This window comes from Anoplolepis gracilipes, unplaced genomic scaffold (assembly GCF_047496725.1).
Source record: "Anoplolepis gracilipes unplaced genomic scaffold, ASM4749672v1 Contig25, whole genome shotgun sequence".
Taxonomy (NCBI): Eukaryota; Metazoa; Arthropoda; class Insecta; order Hymenoptera; family Formicidae; genus Anoplolepis; species Anoplolepis gracilipes.
The window spans coordinates 64,186-82,549 of record NW_027328670.1 but is presented as its reverse complement, the minus strand read 5'-3'; the positions used below and the strand labels follow the sequence as shown (position 1 = coordinate 82,549).

The 18,364-nt window shown below is 54.1% G+C and overlaps 2 protein-coding genes across 2 annotated transcripts; one reads left to right on the top strand and one right to left on the bottom strand.

The window, feature by feature from the left end:
- The first annotated feature begins 7,951 nt into the window (after positions 1 to 7,951).
- Positions 7,952 to 8,746, top strand: LOC140675814 (uncharacterized). The gene is made up of 2 exons (XM_072910410.1): positions 7,952 to 8,262; positions 8,416 to 8,746. The coding sequence occupies exons 1-2, from the start codon at positions 7,952 to 7,954 to the stop codon at positions 8,744 to 8,746; spliced, it is 642 nt and encodes a 213-aa protein (XP_072766511.1).
- An 8,851-nt stretch (positions 8,747 to 17,597) lies between these two features.
- LOC140675813 (uncharacterized) lies at positions 17,598 to 17,948 on the bottom strand. Its single transcript, XM_072910409.1, has one exon. The coding sequence runs from the start codon at positions 17,946 to 17,948 to the stop codon at positions 17,598 to 17,600; it is 351 nt and encodes a 116-aa protein (XP_072766510.1).
- Positions 17,949 to 18,364: the final 416 nt, after the last annotated feature.

The following is an 18,364-nucleotide window of genomic DNA, read 5'->3' as shown; positions in this document are numbered from 1 at the left end:
GGGCATGAATTGTCACCCCCCGAAAAAACTCAACAGGAAGAAGGCCAAATCGATTCCTCCCTCCAAAAAACCCACCCCGTCGGTAGGAGGGGAGAAGGGGGGAATCGAAAACAAGAGCCCAATTCCGTCCCTGATGGAGGTCGTTGTAGGAGAAATCCCACAAGCGAACCAAACGGCTTCAGCCGAGTCTGCGCCCGCGCCGATGGACACATCGGAGTGTCGCAAGCGGCGCGCGGACTCGGTCAGGGAAGGAAACGAGGAGGGTGCGGGGAGCAAAGAGCTCTGCTCCGACTCCCCCAAGCCCCAAAGGAAGCCACGCTTAGACCCTAAGCGTGGTAACGTGAAAGGAGACACCCTTACCCCGGGCGAAATTGAGCCCGTAGGTAATGCGCCATCGAACGCGGATGGAGCCCCCCTTCCACGGCCACGTGGTGCGGGGTCTGAGTCGACGGAGGCCCTCTCTACCGACATCAATGAGGGCCTGTAAATTCATACAGGCAAACATTAACCACGCTCAGCGGGCGCAGGACTTACTCCTGCAGACTATCGCCGAGCGTGGTATAGGACTGGCGATCGTGTCGGAGCCGTACCGACCCCCATCATACCATCCTAATTGGAGGGTGGACGGCTCTGGCACGGTCGCAATCATACGAGGATCAAACAGCCACAACCTCCCTGTTCCTTACTCAAGTCAGGAAGGGGGTATGTGGCGGTGAAATAAGGATCCATCGCGGTGGTGGCGTGTTACGCACCGCCTAGTTGGGGCCTCTCCCAATTTGAGCTGTATCTGGGGGAGTTGGAGCACTGCATACGCAGCATACTCCCCCAGGAGGTGGTGGTGGCCGGTGACTTTAACGCCAGAGCGCAAGCCTGGGGAGACCGGCTTACCATCCCCAAGGGAGAGGTCCTACTGGACTGGATAGGGGCTCTCGGGCTATGCCTACTAAACACCGGCAACGAGCCCACGTGCGACCGGCTACTGCAGGGGGCGTCTATAGTGGATCTCACTATGATAACCCCCTCCGCGGCACGCCTAAATTGGTCATGGGGGGTGGTCGACCAAGAGACTCTATCGGACCACCGATATATAGAGTTCGGTTGCACCACCCTCCAGCCCGGGAGCCCGACCGGCGGTGCGCCACCGCCGCGATGGAACTTAAAAAAGTTAGACCCGGATAGGTTGACGGCGGCCGTCCAGGCCACCCTTTGGCAACACCATCCGCCAGAGGAGGAAGTGGGGAGCCTGGTGGAGGATGTCGCGCGCCTGGTAGACTCGATCACACAGGCGTGCGACTTCTCCATGCCCAAAAGCAGGCCCCACTCGCGCCGGGCTGCGTACTGGTGGACGGAGAAAATCGCGTCTCTTCGCCGCTCCTCCGTCGCGGAGACTCCTCAAACGCGCCCAGCGCCGTGGCGACGAGGCCTGGAAAGCCGAGGCACTCAGCGACTACCGGTCCGCTCGAGTGGCGCTGAGTGTCGCATTCGCTCCTCCAGGGCGAGATCGTGGGACGAGCTCATCGCGTTTCTTGACGCCGACTCGTGGGGGCGCCCATACAAGATAGTGACGAACAAACTACGTCACTGGGCGCCTCCCGTGACGGAAACCCTCCCCTCGGGATCCCTGGACCAAATAGTCGGGACTCTGTTCCCGACTAAACCCAATCCTCGAGGTCTCGATTGGGGCAGCGCGAACACCGGCGCTGCCGAGGCCTGGTCCAGGGATCTCGAAATCACCGAGGAGGAGTTGAGGAATGCCGTCCGGGGAGTCAAGAACAACAAGGCCGTTAACCCAAACGGCATCCCAGGGCGCGTCTGGAAGCTCGCCTTGGAGGAGCCAAACCTATCCGGGTGGCTACGAGGCATCTTTAATAGATGCCTCGTGGAGGAGGAATTCCCCCCAATGTGGGGAAGAGCCAAGTTGGTTCTTCTCCACAAGGGCGGTAAGAAGGAGGGTGACCCGTCATCGTACCGGCCAATTTGCCTGCTGGACGAGGTCGGCAAAATATACGAGAGGATTCTCGTTCGCCGACTCGTCCAGCATCTGGCGCGCGATGAGGTCCCTTCCCTTCACGAGGAACAATACGGCTTCCGTGAGGGCAGGTCCACGGTGGACGCCGTACTGCGCGTCAGGGCCCTCACGGAGTCAGCTGTGGAACGCGGGAGGGTGGCGTTGGCCGTCGCTTTGGACGTGTCCAACGCCTTCAACACCCTCCCGTGGAAGGCAATCGGGGACGCGCTTAACACCCACCGCGTCCCCAACTACCTCGTGAAGGGAATTCGAGCCTACTTCGGTCACCGTAGGCTCGAATACAGGGACCAAGAGGGCCAGGGTCACACCCGTCGCGTGTACTGCGGGGTCCCACAGGGCTCGGTGTTGGGCCCGCTGCTGTGGAACCTCGGGTACGACGGGGTCCTCCATACCGCCCTCCCCCTCGACTGCCGGGTCATCAGATATGCCGACGATACCCTGCTGGTAGCCGAGGGAGACAATTGGGGGGAAGCCCTAAACAGGGCCAACGAAGAGGTGGCAGGCCTCGTGAGGGCCATAAGCCGGACTGGCCTGAGGGTGGCCCCCAGCAAGACCGAGGCGGTCTACTTCTACGACCGCCGGGCCGCTGGGGAGCCTCCCCCCACCTCCCGACTAGATGTTGACAGTACTGTTGTCCCAGTGGGGTCCCAGATCAAATACCTGGGGCTCCACATCGACGGCCGATGGAGCTTCGCGGGTCACTTTGACCGTCTGGTCCCGAGAGCACAGAAGGCGGCGGCAGCGATTAGCCGCTTGCTGCCGAATCTCGGAGGGCCGGACGGTCGGGTGCGCCGCGTCTACGCGCACACCGTCCTTAGCATACTAATGTATGCAGCACCGGTGTGGGCGAGGCGATGGCCACCAGACGCATACAGGACGCGATGCGTCGCGTCCAGCGTAGATTGGCCATTCGTCTCGTCCGAGGCTACAGGACGGTGTCGCACGCGGCGGCCACCATCCTGGCCGGACTTCCCCCCCTGCATATGGTCGCGGATTCACACAGACGTCTGTATGACCGGAAATCCGCGGCACGCATGGAAGGAGTCGCCAAGATCCCGGCCAGGATACTGGGCACTTGGAAGCTCCAGAAGAAAAAGTCCCTCGAGCAGCGATGGATCGCGTTGCTGCACGAGCGCCCCTCAACATTTGAGGAGAGGACTATATCGGCCGTCCTGCCCTGTCTGAAAGAGTGGCTGGACAGGGCGTGGGGCAACAGTACGTTTAGGATGACACAGGTGCTCTTCGGACATGGGTGTTTCGGAGAGTACCTGTACCGCATCGGACGGGAGGCAAGCGAGGCCTGCCACCACTGCGGTCACGAGAAGGACACCGCGCAACACACCCTTTAAACATGCCCAGCTTGGAGGGACGAGCGCGATGTCCTAACCCGGACTATCGGGGACGACTTGGCGCTGCCAAGCGTCGTCGTCAAGATGCTCGGCAGCGAGGACAACTGGAGAGCCGTGGCCGCCTTTTGCGAGGCGGTCATGGCCCAAAAAGAAAGCGCCGAGAGGGAACGTAGACCGGGACGGCGAGGGGAAGGGCTCCTGGCAAGAGACCCCAACCTCCCCCACCACCCGGGCCCCTCTTGCGTACGGTGACGGTCCGGCTGGTGCGACTTCCGCTGCACCCGCTGCCGTCATCGTCGCCACCAGCGACGGCGCACCCATCGACACCCATGGGAGCGCCGCCAAGATGTCAGTAAGTGGAAGGAGGGAGCAGACTGGTTCTGCTCGACCTTCCCGCCCTTACTTCCCCCTCTTTTTTGCCCTCCCTATTTAACCCCTTCCAGATGAGAGGAGGGTCGAAATTCTAAATCTCGATTCTCCCCCTCCACCCCCCATCAGGAGGAAGAGTAGACACGACGGGAGGAGGTAGTGGCCCTCCCGCCGCAGAGTAAAAGTTCGATTTGGAGAGGAGGGGAGTATAGGATATGTTCCTTTCTTCCCTCCCTCCCAGGAAGAACTCCAGTTAAGGAGTGTGGCGAGGAGAGGCTCCTGAAGTATTGCATCGCTAGTTCCAGGAGTCTCCCCTACAATCGCCGAAGATGCCACTCGTGAGGTTTTTAGTGGGTATGCCCTTAAATAGGGAGAGTCTCACATACCCCCCGGATATCCACATGCTGGGTACCGCTGGGTGCTCCTGGCACATGAGGGTTTCCGCGCGTGTGGGTGTTCCCGCCGTGCGGCGTCCCTTGGGGGGATGTGGGCATGGGCTGGCGTCCCACAGTCATGAGGCTCCATCTCGCGTGCAGGCGGCTCAGTGGGTTCTGCCCCTGAGTGCGCGCCGCGAGGGGAGCGGACGGGCCAATGGATCTCCGGAACTCCCGGACCCATCGGGCCGGGCCTCTTCCGAGCCGCTCGGACGTTTTCCGAGGACGGGGTCGGGGAGGCGGAGGAGGGCCGGCGCGGACCGCACGGGCATAGCCCAACGGCGCCGGGTCGGCCCAGCCGTCGGAGCCGCTCGGACGTATTCCGAGGCAGGGTTCGACGGCGGGACGGAGCCCGACGGTGCATCGCGACCGTTTCCCTTCCGAAGCGGTGCACCGTCGGGGCCCTCTGATGGGAGGTAACTTTCGTCAAGGGCGCGTGCAAGCTGATCGCCATGGCGGGTAAGACTGAGCCGGGGAGCGGCGACCCAGTCCCAACCGTCCATGGGGCCCCCCGGGTGGCACCACCCGCTGCGGTATCCCGGAGGTCGGAGGCCGGGAACCCCCGAAAGCCCATGGAGGCGTCAAAACCTCCATGGGTGAGTAAGGGGCCAGGGACCAGTGCCGGGGATGTATATCCCCCGGCCCGTGTCGTATGTCACCCCCCCGGGGGAACTTGAGGCCCTGTCGTGGAGTGTTGCCGGTCACGTTTCGGGATACTCTGCGGCAGGTGAAAGTATACCCTGGGTGACGGAGCCGCAGCGGGGAGCGGGAACTAACAAGAAATGGCGCCAATAAAAACAAATACGGAGGTGGGCGTAACGAGAGACACTACGAGTCTCACGGGAGGAAGAGGAAGGAGAGCCTCGGTCGGGGCGGCCGTTGGTGTCCCTGTGGTCAGGGAAACTAGATCGCTGACTGATTTGGAAAAAGCGAACTTAGACCCAGTCTTGAAAAAGATGAGGGCGAGACCGCTCAAAAAGGAGAGCAAGTAAGAAGGAACTGGTGAGGTTATCGAGGTGGAGGATGATTCCGACATTGACGGTTCGGGATCGGCCGGCTCAACAAACTCACAGAGTGATACCGGGTCCTTCCTCTTTAAAAAGAGGAAACAAGGTCGCCCGATAACTACGGGCGAGTGCGAGGTCAAGAAGACTATGGACCGGATCAAACAAGCTCAGGAAAAACTGGCTCTATTCCAATGGGTCTATGACAGGTCTGCTCTGCCAGGGAAAAGAAACAAAACCTGGGGAAAACTGAAATCTCAAAAGGAGATCGAGGAGGAACTTAAAAATTCTCCGGCAGCTGATGTCTGCGCAGAAATACTCACTGCAACACAGGCTGTGGAGAAGGTAGCGAAGGTCTCCAAAAACCTCAAAGGAGATTTCGTCAGGCTTCTTAAGGAAGCCGTGCTAGTGACTTCTGCCGGGGCAGTTACCCTAGCCAGTAGGGGAAGCATGTCCTCTGACGAAGTAAGGAGGCAATTGGAGGAGACCAAGGCTTAGTTTGAGGCCCTCATTGAGGAAAACACAAAGCTGAGAAGGGACGTCGAAGAACTGAAGGGAACGAGCGGTTCCCTTCAGCGCCAGATGGAGGAGCTGACGCGGAGAGAAACCGCGCTTAAAGAGGAGAATGCACTCCTAAGGAAAAGAGTAGAAGAAGGTACGCCCATCAGGAGGAAAGAACCTCCCCTGGAGGTGGCTCCAGGTACCCCTACCCCTGCCCCTCGTACGAGAAGCAGAGAGGGTATGGGAGTAGTTAATTACGCGGAAGAAGGCTCCAGCGAAGAGATGGAGACCGAACCGCTCCTGGAGAAAGGGGCCCCAGAAACCGATTCGGTGGCTCCCAAATCCATGGGGACAAACACATCCCCCGCGGGATCATACAAAGGAGGAAAGTTCCCAAATACAAAAGGGGAGGTGGGACCTGACATAAGGGAAGGGAAAAACCAAAGGAAGAACAGGAAAAAGGGGGCGGCGAGGAAATTGGAGGTACCGCAACCCCGAGGTAAAAAACCGCCAATCTCCCTCTCGCTCATGGAGGAGAAGGAGATAAGAATTAGGGCCAACCCCGAGGTGGGATGGAATGTGGAGGAGGTCGTGTCCGAGGCCCTTAAAGTTATCAAAGGGCGGAAGTATCTCAAGGAGGGAGACCTGATGGTAGAGGTTAGGTACGCCGAAAACCTCGCCTTGGGATCGACCTTTGTGGGAGAAGATCAGGGCCCTTTCAGAGGGCAAAAAGAAAGAGGAGCGGGAACTAAAGCCGCCATAATTAAAGGCGGAGGAGGACCAGTCCCAGGACCGTCGCGGGCAGCCGACAAGGAGCGGCTCACATATGCGGCGGCACTGGAAAAGAAAGGGAAGCTAAGGAGCGGGAAGGAGACCGCATCACCAGCACCCCCGACAACCAAGGTAAAGGGAAAGGAGAAGAGACCACCACCACCTGGACCCCCTGATGGGGTTCAGAAGAAGAAGAGAGCTGGTGCCTCCAGGCCGATAAGGGTCCCCCGCACCGCGGCGGTTGTCCTTACATGCCCGGAGGGGCAATACAGCGAAATGGTCCGCCGTGCGAAAGGACAGATCGACCTGACTGAGCTCAACATCACGGAGCTCAGGAACAGGAGGGCCCTGACAGGGGCGATTATATATGAAGTGGGAGGTGAGGGAGCCAGCCAAAAGGCTATGGCTTTTGCCTCCAAACTTAGGAAGACGTTGAAGGGGGCGGAGGGAGTTAGGGTATCCCTCCCTACCAAGACTGCGGAGCTTCTGTTTCGGGACCTGGACGATGCAGTCCAGGCCTCGGAGGTAAGGGACGCAATCGCGGAAGTCGGTGGATGTGCCCACGGGGACATCAAAGTGGGGACGATACGAAGAGCCCCCAACGGGATGGGCTCGGCGTGGGCCAAATGCCCTGCAGCTGCCGCCAATCTGGTGGCGAAAGCCGGCAGAATAAGGGTTGGGTGGGCCCACGCCAGGGTTGAATTGCTGGAGGAGAGGCCCCTCCAGTGCTTTAAATGCCTGGGTAGGGGACACGTACAGTCGAAATGCACGGCAACCGTGGAACGAAGATTCGATTGCTTCCAGTGCGGGGAGGAGGGACACCGAGCGGCGGACTGTAGAGCGGCGCCCAGATGTCCCATATGCGCGGATAAAGGGAAGCCGGCAAAACATAGGGCGGGGAGTGCGGCTTGCCCCATTGCGCAGGGTGGTCGAATGACTGGGCGAACTACCGGGGCCTTTAGTGGGGAAACACGCAGGCCTGTAGGGGAGAGCACTGGCCGGAAACCCTCCTCTATAGGGGGAAAAGGATCCTCTACAAAGGAAAAAGGACCCGACGCGGCGAAGAGGGCAATGGATGGGGGAACTCCCACACCCCGCGGCGCGTCAACACCTAGGTCGCAACCGAAGAAAAAGAGAGAGGGGGAAGTGGAGAAAAAAGCTAAAGACCTCAACAATTCCTGCTCCTCACCCCCCAACAAGCAGCTGAAGGAGGGGAGAGAAAAAATGGAGAGAAATGAGGAAACGGAGGATGTCCCCACCATCATAGAAGGGGAGAATACTCTGGAAGGAGTACCCGCCGGAACAGCGACAGCTGGGATGGTGGGCGAGACCGAGGTGAAGAAGGGAAACACAGAGGAGGACGAGGATACAAATCTCCTCACCCCAGATTACCCCCCTGAAGGAGAGGGTACAGGATGGGAAAGGGGTCCCGAAAGCCCCTCTTCTTTAAAGGGATCGGAGGCAGGCCCGAATCAAAATTTAAATAATAAATAAATGGTGGCTCGGGTCCTGCAGGCAAATCTCAACCACGCCCGTCAGGCGCAAGACTTGTTTGTGCACACTCTGGCGGAGCGTGGTTGTGGTTTGGGCATTGCTGCGGAGCCGTACCAGATCCCCGAGCACCCTTCGTGGGTGGGGGACGAGTTGGGCTCCGTAGCCCTTACATGGAGGGCGGATGCTCGCGCCTCACTTTCCGCCACATTGGTGGGCAAGGGCAAAGGGTGGGTGGCGGTCAGGTGGGGACCCGTTTTGGTCATCGGGGTCTACCTGCCGCCTAGTCTGGACCTCTCAGGATTTGCTGAGAGGTTGGACTCCCTTTCCGCTATCATCAGCGGGATTGGAGTGGGGCGGGTGGTAGTCTCTGGGGACTTTAACGCAAAATCGATGACGTGGGGTTCCCCGAGGACGGACCGCTGAGGTGTCGCGGTCGAAGAGTGGGCCGCGACACTGGATTTAAGGCTGCTGAACGAGGGAGGGATAAGCACCTGCGTACGGGAAAGGGGAGAGTCGGTGGTGGACCTTATCTGGGCCTCCCCAGCGACCCTCAACAAGGTGCTAGGGTGGAAGGTGGCCACGGAGGTCGAGACCTTGTCAGATCATAGGTACATAGTCTACGGCCTCGTGGTCACACCCGAGCAGGTGCTCCAGCGTCGACGGCTGAGAGAGACGACCTCTCCTAGGCGCTGGAGCACAAAGAAAATGAACGAGAACGCCTTTATGGCCTCGATCCTTTCGGCCACGTGGCTGGAGAGAGGAGAATCGGGAGAGGCCGATAGGGACATAGAGTAGGAAGTCGAGTGGATCCGGGGCGCCATGTCTGATGCATGTGACGCGTCAATGCCCCGGATCAAGGCTGGTCCGCAAGGCCGTAGAGCGGCGTACTGGTGGACCGGGGAGATCGCGGAATTGCGGCGGTCATCGGTCCATCAAAGGAGGAAATACGCCCGGGCCAAGAAGAAGGATAGGCCGGTAGAGGAAGTTAGAGGCCTCTACCAGGCGTACAGAGTGGCCAGGGACGCCCTACGCCTGGAAATAAAAAAAGCGAAAGCTAGGGCGTGGGACGAGCTCCTCTCGCACTTGGAAGAGAACCCTTGGGGACGGCCATACCAAATGGTGCTCGGGAAGCTTCGCAATAGAGGGCCACCGGCTACGGAGACCCTTTCCCCGGAAGCCCTGGACCGGGTGGTCGGAGGGCTCTTTCCTCAGTCTGAGGAGGAGGATACCCCCTTCCCCATCTTTGCGAGGGGAGGACCCGAATGGTCAGAGGACTGGCGGTCTCGGGGGAAGAAATGGAGAGTTGCAGGCGGAGACTCCGCGGCACCAAGGCCCCCGGACCCGATGGACTCCCTAGGAAGGCATGGGCTGGAGCCTTTGAGGTGATGGGTGGGCATCTTGCACACCTATACACGAAGTGCCTCAGACTGGGAGTCTTCCCCGAGAGGTGGAAGAGGGCCAATTTGGTCCTCTTGCACAAGAAAGGCAAGGATATGGAGACCCCCTTGTCATTCAGGCCCATATGTTTGCTCGACGAGGCTGGCAAAATCCTGGAGAGGATAGTCGCCAATCGCCTCGTCGAGCACCTGGAAAGCATCGGGCCGAACTTGGATGACCGGCAGTACGGCTTCCGCGGTGGAAGATCAACCGTGGACGCAGTACTGAGGGTGCGCGCCTTTGCGGAGGCCGCGGTGCGGGAGGGCAGGGTGGCGATCGGCGTGTCTCTTGACATCTCGAACGCCTTTAACACCCTGCCCTGGAGATGTATCCAAAGAGCCATGGCCCGCTTCGGCGTGCCGGGATACCTCCGCCGGATCATCCAATCGTACCTCAGCGACCGCTCCCTGCATTACACCAACAGGGACGCGGTAGAGGTTACGAGACGAGTGGGATGTGGAGTCCCACAGGGGTCGGTCCTCGGGCCACTCCTGTGGAACCTGGCCTTCGACGGGGTGGTAAGAACGGCCATCCGCCCCGGCTGCACGGTCGTCTGCTACGCGGACGATACGATCGTGTTAGCCGAGGGGGAAAACGGAAGGGAAGCCTCGGCCCTGGCCACGGTAGCGACGGCGTGTATTACGCGGGCTATCAGGGAGTTGGGCCTGAGGGTGGCGCCCCAGAAGACGGAGGCAATCATTTTCCGGCCAGGTGCTAGAGGTGTGCCGCCGAGCCTTTGGGTCATGGTAGAGGGGGTGGAGACGAAGGTGGAAAATACCTCTAAATATCTGGGGTTACTGCTGGACGGTGGGTGGCGCTTCGCCGCGCACTTTGCCCAGTTAGTTCCCCGCCTGGAGAAAGCAGCTGCCGCGCTGGGCCGTCTACTCCCGAACCTGGGAGGCCCTGACGGTCGAGTCAGGCGGCTGTATGGATGGACGGTTCACGCCATGATGCTGTACGGGGCACCCGTATGGGCCAAAGATATCAGCGGCAACCGGAGGACCTTGGGCATTTTGCACGGGGTCCAAAGGAAAATGGCATTACGGGTGGTACGTGCCTACCGTACAGTGTCGTTCGAAGCGGCGACTGCTTTGGCGGGGATTCCTCCCGTGGAGCTCCTCGCGAAAATGTACACCGATGTGTACCGACGCATGCGAGGGCTCCGGGAGGCGGGGCGGAACATCGTCCCCCGGGCGAGGATTGCGGTGAGGCGGCAGCACCATAGGAAGATGCTGGAACGGTGGAAGCAGCAGCTGCTCTCTCCGTCTGGCAGAGCTGCGGGGCGTAGGGTGGCTGAGGCCATAGGGCCTCACTTAGAGGCCTGGGTGGAAAAAAGGAAGGGGGGAATGACCTTCCGTATGACCCAAATGTTTACGGGGCACGGCTGCTTCGGCGAATATCTGGACCGTATTGGGAAGGAGACTACGGGCAAGTGCCACCACTGCACTGATCCCCTGGACTCGGCGCAGCACACCCTGGAGATGTGCCCTGCGTGGGTGGAAAGCCGGGCGGAATTGTCCACGGCCGTGGGAGAGGCATAGTGAAGGCTATGGCAGAAGGGGAGGACAAATGGAAAGCGGTGGCCTCCTTCTGTGGAGTAGTCATCAGCACAAAAGAGGAGGCGGAGCGAGAAAGAGAGAGAGAAGGACGAGAGAGACGCGGGGGGAGAGAAGGTGAGACCCCTCCTCCCTCTCCCGGGAATTTGGGCGAGAACCCCCAACATCAGACCCCCACCCTTGAAAGCCAACCACCACTAGTAAGTGGGCGGTCGGACCAGGGGGCCGGGGCAGGCAGTGGGGTGGACAAGGAAGTAGGACGAAGATGACGATGAAGGGGGAGACACGATTATCCCCCCCCCCATTACGTCTCTGGTGTGGGAGAGACGCAGAGCCGGAGGTGGGTAGGAAACGGACATTCCACCTCCGTCTACTGCAATCTGGGAAGGAGAAGACCCCGGCTGGTATCCCGGGGTCGTAATAGGGAAGGGACGCTCCTGCGAGTGCTCGTTGGACCCAGGTCCAAGCGTGTGTGTGTACGAGACGGGCAGGAGGAGGGATAGTGCCGATGGCGAGGCCCTCCTTTCTGCATAAACCGTCTGGGAAGGATACCCGGGGGGGTTTTAGTGGGCATTCCGGTGCTTCCTCTATAGCGCCGGCGAGTCCCACATACCCCGGCCAACCAATACCAGGCCGGGGATGCGTAAAGGCATTTCCCCCTCGTAACAAAAAAAAAAAAAAAAAAAAAAAAAAAAAAAAAGGTTAGATTCCTCCCCGATGATGCGCCACCTTGACGTGGTGGGGAGGCTCTGTCCCGAAGCCCCGGGAAACCGGAGTGGAGGGATAGTTAAGAGCGCATCTTTAGCCGGATTTCCTCTTGGACCCCGGCTCGGGCAGGATGCATAGCACCGGCATGCATACCTGGGTGTCGGACGCGTACGAATCGGTTCCTGCTACAGACGCGACGGTCGCGGCGGAAATGATGGTGAGCGCCACATAGTACGCCGGGGGCGAAAGCCCTTAAGCCGGAGCGTGGCTGGGCGGGGGTTGAGGAGTAACGAAGACACTACGCGAGGGCCTTAGCGCGCCCGCCTGAAGAGCGTCCTCCCTTCCGGAGGAGTCCTTATTATAGATGACACCGTATAAAACGTTACGTATATTTATATATAAATGGATTGATAGCTACAATTAGAATTATGTATATGTAAGCTTATACATACTTATACACAATGCCTGCAACATTTTATGTATAATTATTAATAATTATATATAAAATGGACAAATTTCGTATATTTTCGTATAAATTTGTATAATTAGATACGACTATTTTTGTCTGATTATATATAAAAATTTTTTACCGGGTTTATAACACAATATCAATATCTGATCGAATTCATGGTTTGTCACAAATGAACTAACGAGCATTTAACTGTAAATTTACAATACTTATATAAAAATGTAACTAATTTACGGAAGATAACGTTATGCTGCGTAATATTACAAAAATTTAGATATCTTCATAAAATTTTTTTAAATATTAATGATTAAATTATACATATATTAATATTAAATATTAATTTAAAGTAAATTAAAAACTCTATTTATTTTCTTTTTTTTTTATTTATTTTCATAAATACATATATATATTTTTATGTATAATTATATATAAAATATAAATATATATATGTTACGTCCAGGCCCGTAGAGAGGATGAGTCAGAGAAAGGGCGTAACAAGAACTGTTCCGATGTCAAAAGTCTTATCGACGAGTGACTCGGTCGAGCGAGCTGCAGGTTAGCAAACAAGTAAACGACGGGTGTCGTTATTACTCTGTTATGCGAACGTTCTCTCGGTGGTCCCTTTTTCGTAAGAGAATTGAATCTCTTTTACGCGGGACGGGACCTTATATGATCTTTTGCGTGGAGGGAGTGAGAGAGTTAAATAAGTTTACCGATCATTTTAATTTTTAGATTAATATTTATTCAATTAATTCTTACCATTTTACATATGATCTTATTAATATCGGCTTTAAAATTATTTGTATGAGTGTGTGCGTGTGTGTGTGTGTGTGTGTGTGGATCGCGGGTGTTACATAAGTACGGAGGTCATCAACCAGAAAAGAGGAGGAAAGAGTGCGATTCTAAAGATTTTATTCTGGTTGATATTTGTTACAATGGTTTATAATAAGAGGAAAAAAAATAATAATAAAGATTTACGAAAATGTAATATGTGTTACGGCGCGATTTCGCACACGGTCGTGTCGTCCGATCTATGGTCTCGGTTGGCTCGCGAGAATCGGCGGGTCGGTGCGATTTTAGGCATACTTAGTAAAAGAACAGGGTTGAATAAAGGAGAAAAGAGACGATGAGAAAAAAAAACAAAACAAAAGAGAAGGAAATTAAACTTACTATTTAGGCAGATTTGTTGCGTTTTTTTTAGCTGCTGGTGTAGTTGTGGCTCCAGTTGTGGTCTTACTTGGCGGGTGGTCTTTGTTAAGCACTGACTCTAATAGATTTTAAGATGTAATCGGGACTCCCGCAGTGTAAAACGAATTGCTTGAATCAGCGAACGACCGAAAAATCTGTGCCGAATGAATCTGATGCTGTACTGTCGACTGATTTTAAATTTTTTGGTCTTCGTAATGCGCAAGTCTCCCCTTTTTATATTAAATCTTGAGGGCGTGTTAACAATTTGGGCGGGAGTATTTTTGAGATTTTGACGTGTAAAAAGCTATCGTTCGGTGAGATTCTTCTCCTCCTTATTTTTGATTGTTGCTGATTGGTGGGCTCTGTACGGCCTCTTAGGAAATTTGAAGATTCTTCATTTGGTTATCTCCTGGGATTATCCAGCTGTTTCTTTCCATTTATTTATTTAGGGGATCTCTCTATCGATCCTTTTCGGTCATTTCTTTGAACATCGATTTCAATGTTTAAAACATTTTTTTCGTTCCGCGGCCCTCTTATGACTGGTCGGGCAATTATTGCTTTATCTTTATAGGAGGTAAAGACGTGGAGCCGACAGTGCGTAGCGGCGTTATTTGTTTCTTTCTTAAGATTATGCAGCTGTGTTTGTCGATTTATTCATTTAGAGGATCTCACTATCGACCCTTTCCGGTCGTTTCTTTTAACATCGTTTTCAATATTTTAAAATATTTTTCGTCGCGCGATCCTTTTTATGATTAGTCGGGCGATTATTGCTTCATTTTCGTGGGAGGAAAAACGTGGAGCCGACAGTGCGTAGCGGCATTATTTGTTTCTTTCTTAAGATTATGCAGCTGTGTTTGCCTGTTTCGTTGTTTAGAGGATTTCGTTATTGATCCCTTCCGGTATTTGTTTAGATATCGTTTTTAGTAGGTCTAAACGTTATTTGATAATAACGGTTCTTTTCTATTGCGCGATCCGTTTTTTGTGACCGATCGGACGATTATTGTTCATTTCGTGGGAGGAAAAATGTGGAGCCGACAGGACGTAACACATATATATATATATATATATATATATATATATGTTACGTCCGAAAGCAGACTCGTCTTCTTGCGACGCTCCTTTTTCTTTCAAACTTTTGACCGATCGATATATCAATTTTCTTATATAGCTGACACGGACGTAACAGTATATATAATTTTATATAATTATATATATATTGTATATATATTATATATATATATATATATATATAAATGTTTTAAGAACCTGCCATTAAAATATTTACCAGTCATTTCGGGAAACCTTGTATGTATAATATATGTATGTATGTATGTATATATACACATATATAATATAAAAATAAAAAATAATTATTGACTTAATTATTACTATACTACTTAATAGCAACAGTAATGGTATTATTAGTGAATTATATAAAAGATTATTTTATTAACACATTTTTTTAATAATGGAAGTATATAATATTTAATTAATTATAAATGTAATTATATATATATATATATACATATGTGTCAAGAAATGACCAGCATCTCAGCTTTATAAGAAAATACCCGATTTTAGGGCAAAACAATTGTTTAAAAATTTGTTTAATTATTTTTATCATCAGAACTCTTTATGAAATTAATGTACATGACCAGAACTATACTAGACTGTTTTAAAATAAACAGAACTGTCGAAAATCGACCAGCATCTCAGCTTTATATTAAAAAATACGCGATTTTTGGAAAAATAATTGTTTAAAAATATTTTTAATTGTTTTTAACATGAGAACTCTTTATGAAATTAATGTACATGACCAAAACTATACTAGAACTGTCTTAAAATAAACAGAACTGTCGAAAATCGACCGGCATCTCACATTTATGTTCGAAAATATGAATTTTTTGGGTAAAATAATTGTTTAATCGTCAGAACTATTGACAGGACGTGTTTAGGCGATAGAACTCTTTTTATTCTTACTTCCCCGTAATCAGGTATTCGAAATATGGTGAGATGCTGTAAAGTGTTGTCGGAAGTTAGCATCTCATTTTTAAAAATTCGATTTTAATAATTAATTGGACGGAACTTTTGTTAAAACTTATCAGGAACTGTAGAACTATGCTGGATGCAAGTAAATATAAAGTTTATTTTTGAGATTCTAACATTTGAGATGCTAACTTCACACACCCAAGGACTGTCCGGCCAAGACCCCGAGCTGTTTGACTTGTGCAGGGCGCGGGCGGCCGTCCAACCATTTGATTGGACGGCAAGTCTGCCCCGTAACAAAACCTTAGCCGAAAAAACCGGCAAAGGAAGGGGGAGGGGCCGTGAGGACCAAACCCCCTGCCGTCCCCCTCTCCCCCAAAAAGAAAGAGAATATCCCGTTTGGATCGGCGTCCGCCCATCCTTACCCCGCAACCCCTGAGGTAGCTGTGCTACCCAAGTATAGAGAGGAAGTTACGGACGTCGATGCCAGAACTGGGAAGGAAAAAAGAAAAAGGTATGCGAGGGAGGACCCCGTATCCTTGACACAGGGAAACGCTTAAGAGGCCCAATCCCCACCTGTGAAGGTTAAGGTAGTAGAGGGCCCACGGGAGGAAGGAGGAAAAGGAAAAACACTTCTTCTCCCCTCTGTCCCCCTCCACCTTCCAACCCTGGAATCTGTAACAGAAGCGGCAACCACGTCGCCCTCACCCTCCCCCACCTATTGTCTACTTACCGATTATCCCCTAGATGGGGAGGGTTGGGGGAATCTCCAGGTGGGGACAGAAGATTCCTTGAAGGACCTGATCGCCTTTAATAACCAAAATGAAGGCTAAAATCTTTCAGGCCAAACTGAACCACTGCCGCAAGGCGCAGGACGTTTTTGTCCACAGCCTCGCAGCAGAGGGTTATGGCCTGGGGGTGGCCGATTTGGGTGCGGGACGATCGGGGCTCCGTGTCCATAACATGGAGACCGAGGACGGCGAATTCCGCTCTGGCCTCCATGTTAGAGAAAGAAGACGATTTGGTGGCCGTCCAGTGGGGGACCACCGTGGTGATGGGGTGTACCTTTTTTTTTTGACGCAGGAGAAATGCTTGATGCATACCACCACCCTCGGGAGAGGGATGGTGGTTATGTTGGACTCCCGGTGGTCCTGATCATATTGGACCACCGGACTACCAACTAAAACTCCTGCGGTGGCCTTCCGCGCGATGGAGGGGCAGGCAGGGACCCGGGACTCGCAGTTACATTACTTCGGTATCCCTGACTGTGGGTCCCCTTCGCGCTTAAGACTCGGCGACATTTGACTTTCGCTGAGTCTCCTTCCCAGATAGGACTGTTGATGTCCTACCTGATTTCTTCTATTTTTGTGAACGAGTGGGGCCACGCCGCCCGTTCACCTTCCTCTGGGACCCGACACAGGGCAATGCAGGCCCCCGCCTGCACTACCCAGGTCCCGAGGGAGAGACGCAACCGTCTCTAAAGCAGACGTTCGTCTCTGGTTGGGGGAACATCATTCCAGCCACCTTTCGTTGAGGTGTGGTTTTTATAGAGGGGCCTATTGGCCCCTCTCTTTTTTAATTCTCTCATTCGCGTTTAGCGACCATGAGGAGGGATCTTATTACCTCCTCGCCATCCTGTTTGTTACTAGGGGGGCTAATAAGGGGGAGGGGAGCACTTGGTGGAGACATCCAATCCCCAACCATGCCCCCCTCTAATGTCATCTTCTCTTTTGAGGAGAGGGCGACTGGATTGTCCCCCCTCAATTGCTCGTCAAGGCCTTAGCTTCATTGTCAGTGGGGGTAGCCGATGCAAGGAGGGACCCAAGCTCCCATCGGAGTCACTCTCCTTCTCCTGTTCCTCCTCGCTGCTGTCATCTACAACAGCCGCTGCAGCGGCCGCAATCGCCGCTTCTGCCGCCGCCTCTTCTTGTCGGCGTATGCGCTCGGCCGCCTCCTTCTGCGTCATAACTTGTTCGCAGAAGAAGGCAATCGCCTTCCAGGATCTCTCATCACCCAACATCTTTGTAACCATGGTTGGCAACGAGAGGTCGTTGCCAATCACTGAACAGAGATCACGGCGCAGCGTGTCCCACGCCGGACACTTCTCCAGCGTGTGCCGCGCCGTGTCTCTCACCTCCTTACAATGGTGGCAGGCCGTGGTACCTTCCTTGCCGATTCGATACAGGTACTCACCAAAGCACCCATGCCCGGTGAGCACCTGTGTCATCCTAAAGGATACCTCACCTCGGGCCCTGTCTAACCATTCTTGTAGACAGGGCCGGACGGCCTCAACGCGGGTTCTTTAACCCGCAGTCTTCGGGTCAGATAGGTGGGCACTCCATCTCTCCACCATAGACCGCTGGGCGTGGATCCGGATGGTCTTCTTGACCCTGGCTGGTAGAGGGCCATGACCCCTCCTGAGCCCCCTTTCCCAATTATACCGCTCCGCGTACATTGCGGTCAGGAACTCCAAGGGGGGCGAACCCGCCAGGACCGTGGCCGCCGCATGGGACACCGTGCGGTAGGCCCTTATCACCCTCACGGCCATGCTGCGCTGTATGCGTCGGAACTTGTCCTTTGCATAACGCATGGCCACGAGATCCGTCGCCCATATTGGGCATTCATACAGGGCCACCGCATTTACGGTGCCCATGTATATACGGCGGACTCAACCATCCGGTCCCCCAAGGTTTGGCAGGAGCCTACCCAACGCCGTGGAGAAGCGCTTCACCTTGGGGCAAGGACATTGAAGTGGTGTCCAAACTTCCACTCGCCGTCCAGTAGGAGACCGAGATATTTAAGCCGGTTCCCCACCGAGATAGAAGTATCTCCCACCCGGATATGAGTCCTTGGCGGTTTCCCAGAGGATTTACTGTGAAAGTAAAGAGCCTCGGTTTTTTGAGCCGCCACTCTAAGACCCATACCAGTGATGCTTTGTACCACAACTGCCACCGCTGTCTCGGCCTTGGCTGCTGTATCCCCCAGCTGCTCCCCGCGGCCACCACTAATGTGTCGTCTGCATAGCAGATGGCGTGGCAGCCACGAGGGAGAGGAAGGCAAAGGACTCGG